This window comes from Glandiceps talaboti, chromosome 8 (assembly GCF_964340395.1).
Source record: "Glandiceps talaboti chromosome 8, keGlaTala1.1, whole genome shotgun sequence".
Taxonomy (NCBI): domain Eukaryota; kingdom Metazoa; phylum Hemichordata; class Enteropneusta; family Spengelidae; genus Glandiceps; species Glandiceps talaboti.
The window spans coordinates 7,396,417-7,411,191 of record NC_135556.1 but is presented as its reverse complement, the minus strand read 5'-3'; the positions used below and the strand labels follow the sequence as shown (position 1 = coordinate 7,411,191).

At 36.6% G+C, this 14,775-nt stretch overlaps 1 protein-coding gene across 1 annotated transcript in view; it reads left to right on the top strand.

Annotated features, from left to right (window-relative positions):
• The first annotated feature begins 981 nt into the window (after positions 1-981).
• The window catches only part of LOC144438793 (uncharacterized), a 28,318-nt gene continuing 14,524 nt past the window's right edge, over positions 982-14,775 (top strand). The window contains exons 1-8 of the mRNA XM_078127965.1: positions 982-1,009; positions 1,491-1,532; positions 3,160-3,354; positions 4,854-5,039; positions 6,502-6,678; positions 6,997-7,172; positions 8,216-8,373; positions 14,209-14,384. Coding sequence (XP_077984091.1) covers positions 982-1,009; positions 1,491-1,532; positions 3,160-3,354; positions 4,854-5,039; positions 6,502-6,678; positions 6,997-7,172; positions 8,216-8,373; positions 14,209-14,384 — 1,138 coding nt within the window. The remainder of the gene's footprint in view (positions 1,010-1,490; positions 1,533-3,159; positions 3,355-4,853; positions 5,040-6,501; positions 6,679-6,996; positions 7,173-8,215; positions 8,374-14,208; positions 14,385-14,775) is intronic.

Genomic DNA, 14,775 nt, shown 5'->3' with positions numbered 1-14,775 from the left:
TATCAATTTCTTGCTACATTTTGTCGAAATAAAATAGACGTATTGCAACAAAATGTAGACATGCGAGCACCAATGTTTTGACGATGTCTGCATTTGATATTTGCATGGTGCCACGTCAGTCCATTTCGTTTAGATAAGAATAGAAAAAAAATAGCATTTGAAAATATATGTGTATATAAATTATATTAATTTACAAAAATACTTTGAAATTCTATAACTAATTTTAAGAAACGAATTTGCCTATATAATAGGGGTGATGTAATATGAGTCCATGATCATCGCCGACCCTGCGTACATTTGGCAAGAACTATAGATGCAGGATCAAATATTGTGTGTTAGAGATATATCATTACATTAAGTTACACTGCGCCATATTCATGAATATAACCAAGACAAAAATATAATAAATTATATGACCTTTCTAGATTTTTATACTTCATACTGTTAGCTGTACATGACATGTACAAACTATTGGACATGTACTATAATGCAATAAAATATACATACAGTACGTTCATTACATTTGGATATTATTTTTGTTCAGCCAAAGAAAATACGATTGCCCTTAGGTCAGTAATATAAAATAAAAACTGGTAAATGTCAGCAAGTTTGAGCGTTTTGTCTCATATTTCGAACACAGTAGAACCAGTGTCGCGTTGTCGTGATATAGATGTGCATTGTCTTGTCGAGTTAAACAATTACTTTCGTGACGACTTCTAAGTTCAATAAATATCGACAAGTACAGAACAAGGAATCGCTCTAAACTGTGCGCTTTATATTGATGTCTGAAAGGACGTTCACCTGTAGCTAACAAAACTGCACAGACGCTGGAAGTGAATCTTGAGCCAGCCGTTGGCATAACAATTCTTACGTCATTGTGTAAGTACGTCACGTGACAAATTCCGACAAGATCTCAAGAAGAAACAACCATGATATGTCGTGTGCAGCAATGACTTTAACGGACAATTTGACGTTTGAATAATGGCTACGTATACGAAGGGAATTTCAGGTAGGAAATGAAACTATGAATAGTTGTTTAAGTTGGTAGGGTGACTTTTATTACTAGGGAATTTGATGAATACTTGTACAGGAACAACATTGTTATTGCGACAAACCGACGCAGTCACAAGTGAAAACAGAACTAGTACTCAACAATATTCGATCCAAAAGTTGAATGTGAACTTTATCTCTCATATACAGCGCTTCGCCCATGTAGCACACTTAAGCAGCTACCTCTCTAGCATCTGTAATGAAACGGAGACAGTAGTTTCATCTTCATTTAGTATGCCATATTTGACAGTGACGTCACCATTTCTCCTTCAGCAGGGATATGCTTTGTATGATTCTTGTGTTTCACCCAATAACTCATTCAACCTTTTGCAGTCTGTATGTCTTTTTCTTCCTCACCGTTTTATACTTTTATGACTTCCCATAATTTGCTACGAATTTGTTCTATCGCATCAAAACCTCACATCTTTATTTCTCTGCAGGAATTGTTCTGTTTCTAAGCCTGATATGGCTTTCAGAAGTTGGTAAGTATTAAATAGACTAGCATTAATGGTTTCCTGGGTACTTCCTCTGACACACACACACACACACACACACACACACACACACACACATTATACAAATAAATAAATAAATATATATATATATATATATATATATATATATATATATATATATATATATATATATATATATATATATATATATATATATATATATATATATATATATATATATATATATATAACGGTGCTTGCAGTAAACGTAGATTCGTTTAATCAAGTATCGTTCCAATATTGATGTATACCTTCAGTACCATTAAAATTCTCTCCAGGGTTTTTAGCACAAATGATCATGGCATTTAATGGTACGATTTCCTCAATATTGTTACAGTAATATACGTGCATAATAGCAAATGGACATACACTTATAAAATGTTGATGAATCAATTTGATTTTGTCATCTTCTAAATTATGAATTATACACCACGACGTTGGCGTAGTGTTTCCAATTCTAAAACTCTTTCATATATAGCTGTTGCTCCGTCGAACAATAATGGATCATATTGCAAACACGAACGTTTCCGGCAGTCAGCTAAACACATTGTTAAGTCTTCACCGAAAAATCTATCATTACAAATAGTGTTGAAGGAAGACACAATGTTAATCGATACGCAATAAGGATAGACAATTGAAGCTTTGTTTTAGAGGAAGGCCATAGGTTGGGGTCAGAATTTACGGCAGGGGGGCGCCAGGGGAGAAATGGGGGAGGGCATGAACAAAACTGATGGTTCAAAGGGGGGGGGGGGGCATTACAATTCTGGTGATCTGAAAGCCCCCCGCCCCCGAAATATTTTGCTTATGATTTGAACCATATTAAACATCAGCAGTGGTCGTTTACCGAGTACATTACTAAAATTTCTCGTGGCTTCGCCGCAATTCCTTCTACGACCTATATTCAGTTATGAGTTGGGTGACAGCCATGCTAATGCATTTGTATACGTGTATGCATTCGTCTGTCTGCTGTCTGTATATGTGTTTGTGTGATTGTGTACTGTACTCATATACTATATGGCTTCCGACAATGTGTATGATTTGAACTGTTATGCCAATAAATGGCCTCCTACATGTCCTCATTTTCAAAAATGTGTACATCCTCCCCACTAGGTGTCTTGGGGGATGCTGTTTCTGCCCAGAATTAAGATTGAAAGAGAAAACCAAGTACAGATTTGCAGCCTAATGTGAGACCTTTTTCGCAAAGCCCACATCTATTTGCAAAGAAATCTCACCGCACGTCAGCCGTGAGAAGAGGGGGGGGGGCATGGCGTTTTTTTGAGAGCGCAAAGGGGGAGGGGCTGCTAAATTTTATTTTACCAAAATAATTTCGCCCCATCCCCAGACCCCCCCCGCCGTAAATTCAGACCTCAGCCTTAAGTCTAAATCGATATACCATTCACTTGTTTTTCTTCGTTCAAAGAAAAAATCGAAACTTTGAATAATTCATGACTCGACTGGATACAGACTTGGACTCTGTCCGTGACTCAAATGGATATAAACACCATTTAATTTTATGTATTTTGTTGAATAAAAATTTCAATTTGTGTTACTTCTGATACGTATATACGTCTGATGTTTAAATGTTATTATGTAGAGTGTCACACGAACTGTCCCAAGGACTGGACGGAATACAGCTACTACTGTTACTATTTCAATTCGAATACTTATTCATGGGAGGACTCCATTGAGTGGTGTCGAGCCGAAGTAAATGGAGGTGATCTCGTCAGTATACACAGCAGTGGAGAAAACTCGTTTGTACTTGGAATAATAAATACCCATATCCATATAGGTAAGAGGGTGGTAAGATGAAGTGAAGAGATATGGATTTTTTGGCTGCAACTGTCTTTCTTCTTCAAGCAACCAAAGAAACACCCCGTCCCTAATATGGGTCAATTACTTATAGTGTAAAAATACATTGTACCTGTTAATTAGTGGTCTATTTCATCCGTACATAGGTAGGTAATGTATTGATAGGTTCAAATTTTGAGCGAAAGTTGTAATGCCTTCGGCGTAGTTTGAATTGCCTCGATATCCATATGTGGTAGTACTCGTTCAATATTCAATATCGGGGCATAATAAGGGAGCCCTCAGTATTTACAAAGGGGAGGGCCGGAGGAAATCACACATGGTCTGTTAAGTAAAACATGACCCTCCCATTCGCCATTTGTAAAAAGGAACCCTCCCTTTGTCCCATTCTGTAAAACATGACCCTCCCATGACAATGGCATATACTGAACGTTAATCAATATTTCCATTATATGTATACATACAAATTAAATGATTTTGACTCTGTATTAGGAAGCAATATTTATACATACAGTAAAATGACAAACAGTAAAAGACTGGCTAGTTACCTTTATAATCATACACAATCTAGTTAGTATCTAAAACGTGCTTTCCATGTTGTGCATTCTCTGCCTGATCTGGTCACTTGTAAAAGTTCCCTGATATCATTATCATCATCATCACGTTCACCTTCAGTATTGCCATTATCAGTGTTGAGGGAGTACGTTGTACCTTTGATAAGGCCTGAAATAAAAAAAATTAAGATTACGCTCAATTTTAGAATAGATGGGGTGGGTAGATTTGTTTATTTTTTTATGTAACTGTGTGTGTCTAGTTCAGGTAATTATGATTTCCGTTGTTTTCCACATGATCTCTGTGTTATTATTTTCTTCTCATCAGATGCACAGCTATTGTAGTTCGGAAGAACAGTTTCATATTGAATTCTTAAGTTGATGTCAGTTTCTGCATCCACTATTTCTCGTGAGCTACAGACTTCACAATTTTCGCGATTTTTTCTCGAAAATGTAAAAAGAAGTATAGGGTCGGCAGTGAAAAACTAGGTTGGGTCGGGTAACCGGAACCGAAGAATTTTTTGGGGCATAACAGAAATTCCTCTTGAAATGAGGCAAACAAGTTACATACTAATTTGGAATGTTCTTCCCGTGGACAATCAGAATCCTTGGCGGGGAATTTTAGGAAGCAACATGCAAGTAACACCGGGCAATTGTTTTGGTCTTTGGGGAAAAGATATTCCGTATTTTATCTGCAATGTGCCCCTTGTCTTTATACCTCGAAGTGCATACAATTCCTTATCCCTACTGGAAGGAAATATATGTATTTTGTTATCAGTTCTAGGATCCTTATTTAATGATGTGAAACACCGAGGTTTATTAAACCATAGACAGTGGATGGACACTGTCTATGATTAAACTATCGTAAAGATGAGATATATATGTTTATTCTTTAGCAACTTACTGTACGTTCTTCTCTTTATAAATACAGGATTTAATGACCTGACCTCTGAGGGTACCTGGGCATGGAGCGATGATCGGTCTGTTGTGTATACCAGTTGGGGTAGTAGTGAACCCAGTGGCAACGGTGGCCTGGGGAATTGCGGTGGGCTGAACACAAATGGACAATGGGACGACTACAGCTGTACAGAAACTGCCAGACCATTTGTTTGTAAAGGTAATAAATATGTTGGTGTGATGACTATCATAACTATATGAATAATTAGCTCTGTGGTGGGTTAAGGGTTGGGGTGCCACTCGAATAAGTTACTTTTTCACGAGAAATATGTAAGTATGGATGCCTATTTTTTTTTTTAGTCACGGTACAAAATGCTATTATACAAGCGCGACGAAATAGCAAAAGTAAAAAGAAATAACAACACTGTCTGTCAGCAGTTCAGACGCAATTGTATCATTGTGGAAATGAAGTATGCTTCATTCTTCCAATACACACTGGTTACCCCATTTTAAAGTTTTCAACAAGGATATTCCCTACTCCCAAACAACGTATGGTCCCCTTATAATCCATTGACCACAAACAAATAGAGAAACTGGTATATGTGGAATATGCCGACGCCATATTTGTGAGGCCGAGATCGATAAAGCACCCTCAAGGACATAATACTATAAATTATTATATCAGTATATTGATGGTGTAAATCTAGAGATGTGATTGGTCATGACATCAAAATAACTGTGCTAAAATTTTGATATATCACATTTGGCATGCCTCCAAGTGGCTCTTAATGACAATAGTATTTGACGGTCGATGATGTCTTCTACATTCATCATGGCCGCCATATCCGTACCAATGAACCCTCGCACAATTTTAAGTCGTCCATGCCGAACTCAGAGATTAACAAAGCCCAAGCATTATCCGATCTCAAAATTCTCGCCTTGTTGGGTTGTTTAGCTATATGTGTCATTAGTAAACGTTCTTGACTGCACAAGAAGCAGACACAACGTTAACATCGCACTGGTAGGCCATGTACGTAATTCTACCAAAAAATAGTTTATCCTTGGTCCTTTCACGAACGAACTGGTCACTGTACAAAATAAACAAACTACTCTGCACTGTGTTAAACAAGTCTAACATCATCTAAATGTCAGATTAATGGCGTTGTCTCTGACTTAATATCTTGTGATCGTCAATACACAGTATATATACAATATATAGTAATATTGTTGTGTGGACCTGCAATCCCAATCATTTCCAGTGCAGGACACACGGTAGTGCCACCTGTTTCATACATAGCAAAGAAATATCCCGTCGGGACACACAGACGGAAGAACAGCGTCCTCACAGTCTACTGTGTAACGGACAAATTAGAAGGATCTACAATAATAACAAATTCACCAAAATCACACTCAGATACTTGGGCCGACCAATACCTGCACTCTATTGCTACACTAAACTTCAGTTTGTTTTCCCCATTTTTAAAAGTTTCGTTGCAATTTTCAATATACTGGTATTATATAAATTCGACAGCTGAATCCACATACGCATTCGCTGATACTAATACGTGTATATGTCGCCAACTGGTCAAAACGTCGGGCATACCATCCCAAGGGGTGATTTATTGCTTGAATATGTAACGACTCGAACTCACTACTGCTAATTCCGTGAATTCTCTTTTTAGTTGCAAAGGAATGGACGGCAGTACAGACTGGTTGCCTGTGTTCATTTGACTCCACTCGATATGACTGTGCATGTTGTCGTGACGGTGGATGTAATTGTGGTATATCCTATCCTAACGAATGTGTTGTGTGTGGGGATACAAGTGCCTGTGGTCAAGATTACAATAAGCCTAATGAAGGTAAGCGTAAGCTTTAAGGTTGTTTTCATAACTAATATTGAAACAATGCATTCATTGCAGAAGTTGATATCATATCCAGTATTCACACTGCAAAAGTTGAGTTTAACATCACTTGGGCTCATAAAGCCATTAAACCACTAATTGTACGTGTATTGCCAAAACTGAACATATAAGAATTAACGTTAAAAGCTCTTCAAGTTCCAAGTGGTATGATCGCCTTTATAGAAGATAGATTGGGTTTCTATGAGAATTTTCTGGAGATTCGAATAATAAAAAATCGAAAAGAAAGAATTGATGACGATTTCTGTTGACTTCTAGAATGGAGGGTTGTATTCAAAGCTGTGTCTGGCCTGAACAGCTTTGATGTTGAAGATGTGTGGACTGGTTCTAGTACAGAAAATGACGGTGACACCTATGCACCATATATTTCATATACATCAAGTAATTACAAAAGTTCCGAAGTCAATAGTTGGAATACAAATAGTTTCTCTCAGGTAAGTATCATCCTAACTACCCAAGAGCACCATTGTATCATGTACACTCATCAGCCATCAAACCAATCTATCATCATTTAGGCAGTGAGTCGATATTTGAACTCTAACCAGTCTTCGAAATTTAGTCTGGGGTAGTTAATCCGTCTCTCAATCAGACAGTCATTCAATCATTTATTAGTTTAGGTATTTAGTTGGTTAGTAATGTATTTAGTTATTTTAGTTACCTAATTAGTTAGTTAGTCAAATCAGTCAGTCGACAGTCACCAAACCAGCCTACTGGTTAGTCAGTCAGTCAGTCAGTCAGTCAGTCAGTTAGTCAATCAGTCAGTCATGTAACCATGAAAACAGCCTTCAAAGTCAGTCAGTATGTCCAATGGCCAATCAGTAATTTGGGCAGTCAACAAATAAGCCACCAGCAAGTTAGTTAGTCAGTCAGTCAGCTAATTAAATCTTTTATCCTGCAACTTAAATGTTATCACTCGAAAATAAAGTTTGGGCCACAAGAATGAAAATTTTCGTTTGGAAAATTAATTTCTGCTCTGTAAAAAGACAGTTTTGTTACAGAAATTGTCTTTTTTCGCTTTGATATTTTTATTTTGACCCCAAAAATTAATGTCTTGTGATATGAAAGAAACGTTTTATCCTTGTATTAAATATTTTGCTCTCAAAAATCAATTATTTATTCCACGAATTTAGTTTTCTTCTGTCTCCTGTGGGCCATCATAATGCGTGCTTTTGTAATATTAGTTCTTCTGTTTTCGAAGTATTAAACGCGCAAGATTGCCACTGTTTTCCCCGATCTTCTTTTTATACTGCTTCCGACGGTATAATTATATGTTATTCCCAAATAATTTCTTCATTCAGTCGGAAAGTGCTTTTAACTTAACTGTACGGATTGTCACTACTCGTCGAGCGACTCGAAATGAGAAGGGCTCCTTAGGTCACTCGTATTTTCCTTGGCTGAATGAAGAAAACTGTTGGGGAATAAGATCCAAATAATTATAGAATTCGCTCCTTTCTCATTCTATTTAACATATATACAGATAAAGTTTGCCTATTTCGATAGCAACGAAGAAGTCATGAGTTTGGTTTTTGATTCATCCGGTACAAGTAAATCAAGTTGGTATTCACTGACCTATCTTAAATATGCACCGTACAGTGATATTTATTCAGCAAGTATGAACTACTTCTCTATAACCGGGTAAGTAAGCGAAAGAACATCCCAATAGTTAAGTAGTGGTTTTGGCATACGTTACGTACGAAATGCATTTTCTGACGTCATCGGTCGAAGTGTGTGGTCACGTGACGTTATTCAAATATCATACATAAGTATGATATATTGAAACGTTTTCGACGCCAAAATGATACCACGTTACTTCATGAATACAAAGAAGCGAAACGGCATTTCAAAAAAATTTCCCGTGATAAAAAGCGTAGTTATTTTGATTCGGTTAAATCATCACTAGAAACAAGCCTTCCCGATTCCAAATCCTTTTGGTGGACTTTGAAACGATTGATTTCTGTAAATCCAATATCAAATTATACAATTAGTTCTGAAGAATGGTTTGCATATTTTAGTAAATTATTTTCCCATGATCTTTCAAGTCAGGATGATTTGCTATGTCTGACGAATTGAGCGAGATGTTAGATTCTTCAAATAATTATTCAGTTAACCTAGATATTGATTGGAACATATTAAACAGTCCTATTACAAACGAAGAAATTTTTGAAGCTATACGCAAGTTGAAACCAGGGAAATCAGCTGGACCTGATGGCATTCTAGGTGAATTTTTTAAATCTACTCAATATTTTTTTGTTCCCTACTTAAATGCCCTCTTCAATAAATTATTCGATACAGGAACCATCCCAAAGAACTGGTCTAAAGCAATTATTGTCCCTCTTCATAAAAAGGGTCCAACTGATTCTCCAGACAACTTTCGTGGTATAGCTTTGCTTAGTATTTTTAGCAAGCTTTTCACGTCAATTCTGAATAATCGTCTCATGTTCTGGTCGGAAGCACTTGGAAAGATAGATGAGGGACAAGCAGGTTTTAGACGAGGATATTCAACAGTTGATAACATATTCATTTTACAATCAGTCATACAGAAATACCTCTCCAGAAAGCGAGGCAAGTTCTACTGTGCTTTCGTCGACTTTTCCAAGGCTTTCGACACTGTTGAACGTAAACGATTGTGGTATGTCATTCTAAAGGGTGGTGTACGGGGTAAAATGTTTAATATACTCCATGCTATTTACAAGGATGTCAAATCATGTGTGCGTACCAAGGACAAACTAACTGATTACTTTGATTGCCCAATAGGGGTTCGACAAGGATGCATGCTAAGTCCGTTTCTGTTTTCTTTTTTCATTAATGAATTATCGACCAAACTTCATACTTGTGGCAGACGTGGTATACAACTCTTCCCGGATTTGGTGGAAATTTTCTGTTTATTATTTGCAGATGATATTGCACTTATTTCCGACTCAGTTATTGGTTTGCAATGTTTGTTTGATAACTTGAGTTCACATTGTAAGTTGTGGAAACTTTCTGTAAATTTAACAAAAACGAAAGTGGTTGTATTCAAAGCGGGTGGTAGACTATCAAAAACAGAGAAATGGTTTTTCGAAGGAAAACATGTTGAAGTAGTTTCATATTACAAGTATTTGGGGATTGTTTTTTCATGTCGTTTATGTTGGTCAACTGCAACAAAAACTTTGGCCCAACAAGCAAGGAAAGCTTTCTTTTCTGTAGCTAGGGCTGCAAGAAAGACAGGAATGTTACCTTTTGCAGTCTTTTTTAAAATTTTTGATACTAAGATTTTACCGATACTGACATATGGGTCAGAGGTATGGGGATTTCAGAGGCATGAATGCATTGAGAGAATTCAATACCTAGCCTGTCGTACATTTCTAGGAGTTTCCACTAATGCACCAAATGTAACAGTATTAGGCGAATGCGGTCGTTACCCAGATTTCTTGTATACTGCCAAGCGTTGTATGAAATATTGGGCTAAAATTTTGAACATGCCATCATATAGATATCCGAAGAAATGTTACAATATGTTATACATTATTGAAGAATCCGGGGAAAGAGCCAGGAAAACTTGGGTAAATGACATAAAGAACCTTTTATTTACTTGTAATCTACATGAGTTTTGGGAATCTCAAACAGTGAGAAATGTTGATAAGTTATTGTTTATATTTGTCGAGAAATTCAGAAAGGTTTTGTTTTCCCAATGGTACAGTGAAGTTTGTTCCCTTGATAAGTTGTCTTTGTATCGTGAGTACAAATTTTCTTTGGAGCCGGAAAGATACTTACGGTCAATCAACATTTCTAGTCATAGGCAAATGCTTGCTAGGTTTCGCTGTTCGTCACATTTCCTGCGCATAGAGACAGACAGAAAACACGGCATTGAAAGAAACCAGAGAATATGTTTATTGTGCGATTCAAATGAAGTCGAAGATGAATATCATTTTTTATTAGTATGTTCATTTTTCAATCATTATAGGGAAAAATATATTTCTAGATTTTACTTTGATCCTCCGTCTGTACAGAACTTTGTCGATTTACTTTCTTCTAACAATGTAGATACACTACAACGTCTCGCAGTATTCTTATTTCATGCCATGAAACTACATAAAGAAGTTAACAGTGTTATGTAACAGTTTCATTGCCTTTTCAATACTGCTTTACTGTAATATTGGTATATTGTATCTTTGGGCCGATGGCCTCTGAATACGGAATAAATAGACCACTTATAAACTACTTCTCTATAACCGGGTAAGTAAGCGAAAGAACATCCCAATAGTTAAGTAGTGGTTTTGGCATACGTTACGTACGAAATGCATTTTCTGACGTCATCGGTCGAAGTGTGTGGTCACGTGACGTTATTCAAATTCTCTCTATGTAATTGTGTCATATCTAGCTCACTGTGTACAGCATTTTACCCACAATCTCCCTGATGTATCATCCTTATATAGATATGATGTTCCTTAGTGTAAAAGTTTCACTATAAGCAATATTACTTAACAATTATAATAAGCACATCAAATGCTTTTGAATAATATGTACCAATGGTACGATTAAGAATAATAAAATAATTGCAGAAAAATTCACCGACAATTACAAGTAAATGAAACATGTGTTGTAAATAAAATACTTTCCAGCATCCAGTGATCACAAACTTGAGTAGTGATCTGTAGTCTGCACAAATATTTTAACATGTAAATATCTTTTATTATACCATGCACGAGCTAAGTTGAACCAAAAACATGGATTATATTATACCAGTATATTGATGGTGGAAATCGAGGGATCTGATTGGTCTAGACATCGAACTAGCGCGTCTAAAACAAGTGATAATGCACTGCTGGTATGATAATGCACTGCTGGCACGCGTCCAAATTTTGTTCGTCTACGAGCGTTGAGTTGTAGTCCGCCGTGATACTGATAGTGAACTCTTCGAATTGTCAGAGGAGGATTTTCTCTCAATGAGACAATATTTTATGAGAAATTATGAAGGAAATTTCGAAAGCAACCCAGTCATCGCGTATTTGTTCAAATCATCGCCTACTACATGTACTAAGGTCAAGGTGCTAGGCATGCACGAGATCGGTCCCAGCCTCATCGCGGCGCGGCTAGCTGGAGTGGAAACATTGGTGAGCTGTCCTGTCCTGTCATAAAAATGAAGCAAGTGAAAGAGGTTACACTGGCCGACTTACCATTAATCTAAATAGAAATTTGTCTGGGATCCTGTCCTAAATCTGCTGAGGTAACTTCCAGTAATATAAATACATTGTAAATATCAACCTGTCTATCACTTCACCGAGTCACGAATTCGGCCGGGAGCGATCGAAGCGAGTCACGAATTCGGCCGGGAGCGATCGAATAAACCACTTCAAGTTTATACCTTGAGTCAAACAGGTTGTTTATTCATCACTGTGCACTTTTAATGAGCCGATCAATGTACAGATTATCCCTAGAAACGACGAGCAGATAAAATAAATCCAGTCGCTGCACGACGTTCACATTATTGAGGCCAAGATCAGCTGTCTTGAAAAGCAGCGTTATTGTTATGCAAATTAGACACAGAGGCGCATACTATGAAACGAGAAAACGTTAGTTCTTATCTTGTTTCCGATATTATCAATATACTAGTATAATATAATAGCGATAAACCACCCCCTGGGCAAGGTATACCACTCGGTTTTGACCAGTGAACTCAATATATGCACTCGCTATCGCTCGTGCATATATTTCGTTCACTGGTCAAAACCTCTTGGTATACCATCCCCAGGGGGTGGTTTATTGCTTAAATATAAACTACGCTTATTCTAAGTCACCCCTGCGACAGCGCGCGTCTGTGTCACGCGACAACGCATGTCTACGTTACTGGTTCTCCTCTGTTCGAAATATGACTCAAAACGTTCCAAATTGCCAATATTTCCCCGATTTGCCTTTGATATTACTGGCGCTGGTATAATTATGTTATTCTCCAATATTTGTCTTCATTCAGCCGGAAAATACTCGTTACCTAACGGTTGGCACTACGAGTCGCTAAACGAGTAGTGACAAAAACCCCTTAAGTCACTTATAATTTCCTTGGCTGAACGAAGGAAATATTGGGGAATACATTAATTACACCCATTCTATAACCGATACCTTTGATTGAGTCATAACGGGCGACTATATTTTCCCGCAAATACATGTACTAATATGCTGTATGCCTTTCAAACTTAGGTTTGAATATATATATATATATATATATATATATATATATATATATATATATATATATATATATATATATATATATATATATATATATATATACAAAATCGTGAACCATATAGAAACTCAGTGTTAAGTTATATATATATATATATATATATATATATATATATATATATATATATATATATATATATGTATATATATATGTATATGTATATACACACACACACACACACACACACACACACACACACACACACATATATATATATATATATATATATATATATATATATATATATATATATATATATATATATAATATTCATCATTTTCCTTGTAGAGTTGATATCTGAACCGATCGAAATTGATATTCGGGAACTCATTAATGACAATTCTACGTTTTAAAAATTGCAAGACCTTACCCGTACACTGATGAAATTTGTCTTACTTCAAACATAATGTCCAAGAGTGCAAATCTGATCATGACTCCATGTGCTATTAGCTAGTGGAATTTACCGTCTCGTGAAACCTTACAAATGTGCTTAGTACGATTCGTGTCTCCGTTGGATGGTATTAACAATATTCCCTGGCGTAGCATTTACATCTGACCAGAATTTTGCTGGATACCTTTTGTGACTATAAATCACTCAACTATGTGTTAGCAACAGTTTGAAAGTGATTCGATATTGCTTTTTTTAACTGCATGTACCTCAAGGAACTCCTAATTGTGCGTTTATTTCAACCCCATAATTTTTTTTTTCTCCTTTAAAGCATAAAAAAGTAATTGTTTGGTTCCGGTTACCCGATCCATCTAGTTTTTCACTGCCGACCCCAATGTGTTTACGTATTCTAGAAAATAGAAAAAATGTGAGGTCTCAGAAAGAAATAGTGGATGCGGAAACTGACGTCAACTTATAAAGACTCTCTAAACTGTTCTTCCAATCTACCCCACCTATTCTAAAATTGAGCGTAATCGGAACCACACAATTTTATTTGTTCGGCCTAATTGGAAGTCCTTGAATTCATGTTGATGCAACTTGTCTTGTTCTTGAGTTTATCAAATAATCTACAACAACAACAACAACAACCAAAATAACAACAAAAACAACAATAGCATCAACAACGACAAGAAGAACAACGACGACAACAACGACGACGACGACGACGACAACAACAACAACACCACCAACAACAACAACAACAACTCATTTAAATCTAATATAATAGCTGCAGTGGATGATGAGGTGAATAGACGTGCAGTCACACATTTAAAGGCTTTTTGTTCTTGTAATCTTTTAGGGACAACGGCCTATATCGTCATTTCTTCATCAGTGGCAGTTATGGTGGATGTTCGGGTGATACAGGATGGGTAGTTATTTGTGATCCTACTAGTACAGTGTGTTCATGGGAACAACAGACAAGTAGACCATCTTTTCTGTATAGTACTGCTAGCACATACTCAAGCTGGCAATCAGGTATTGCAACCACTTATTACCATCCGATGTGTATTACTATGTAAAATACGCACTCGTTACCTTTGAAAATGAATGCCTTTAAGTAGTACACTGAATCCACAAAACTTTCAAAAGATGTTTATTAAATTCGTGAGCAAGTGTGAAACTGAGATGGCATAGGGAACGGTTACCTCCAGTGTGTTACATAACATATCGTTGGTCGATACATGTGTATTTGTACTTTTTCGACCTAAACCAGTTGTTCTATATGGCTTTGTAACGTTGTTATTGTTGTTGTAAAGATTCAGTTTGTTTCATCGTACTAGTAGTATATCATGACTAGATAATAGATAACTACACGTCTACGTGTAATACAGGTCGACGTCAGCGTGACTTGACCATGTTTCCCAAC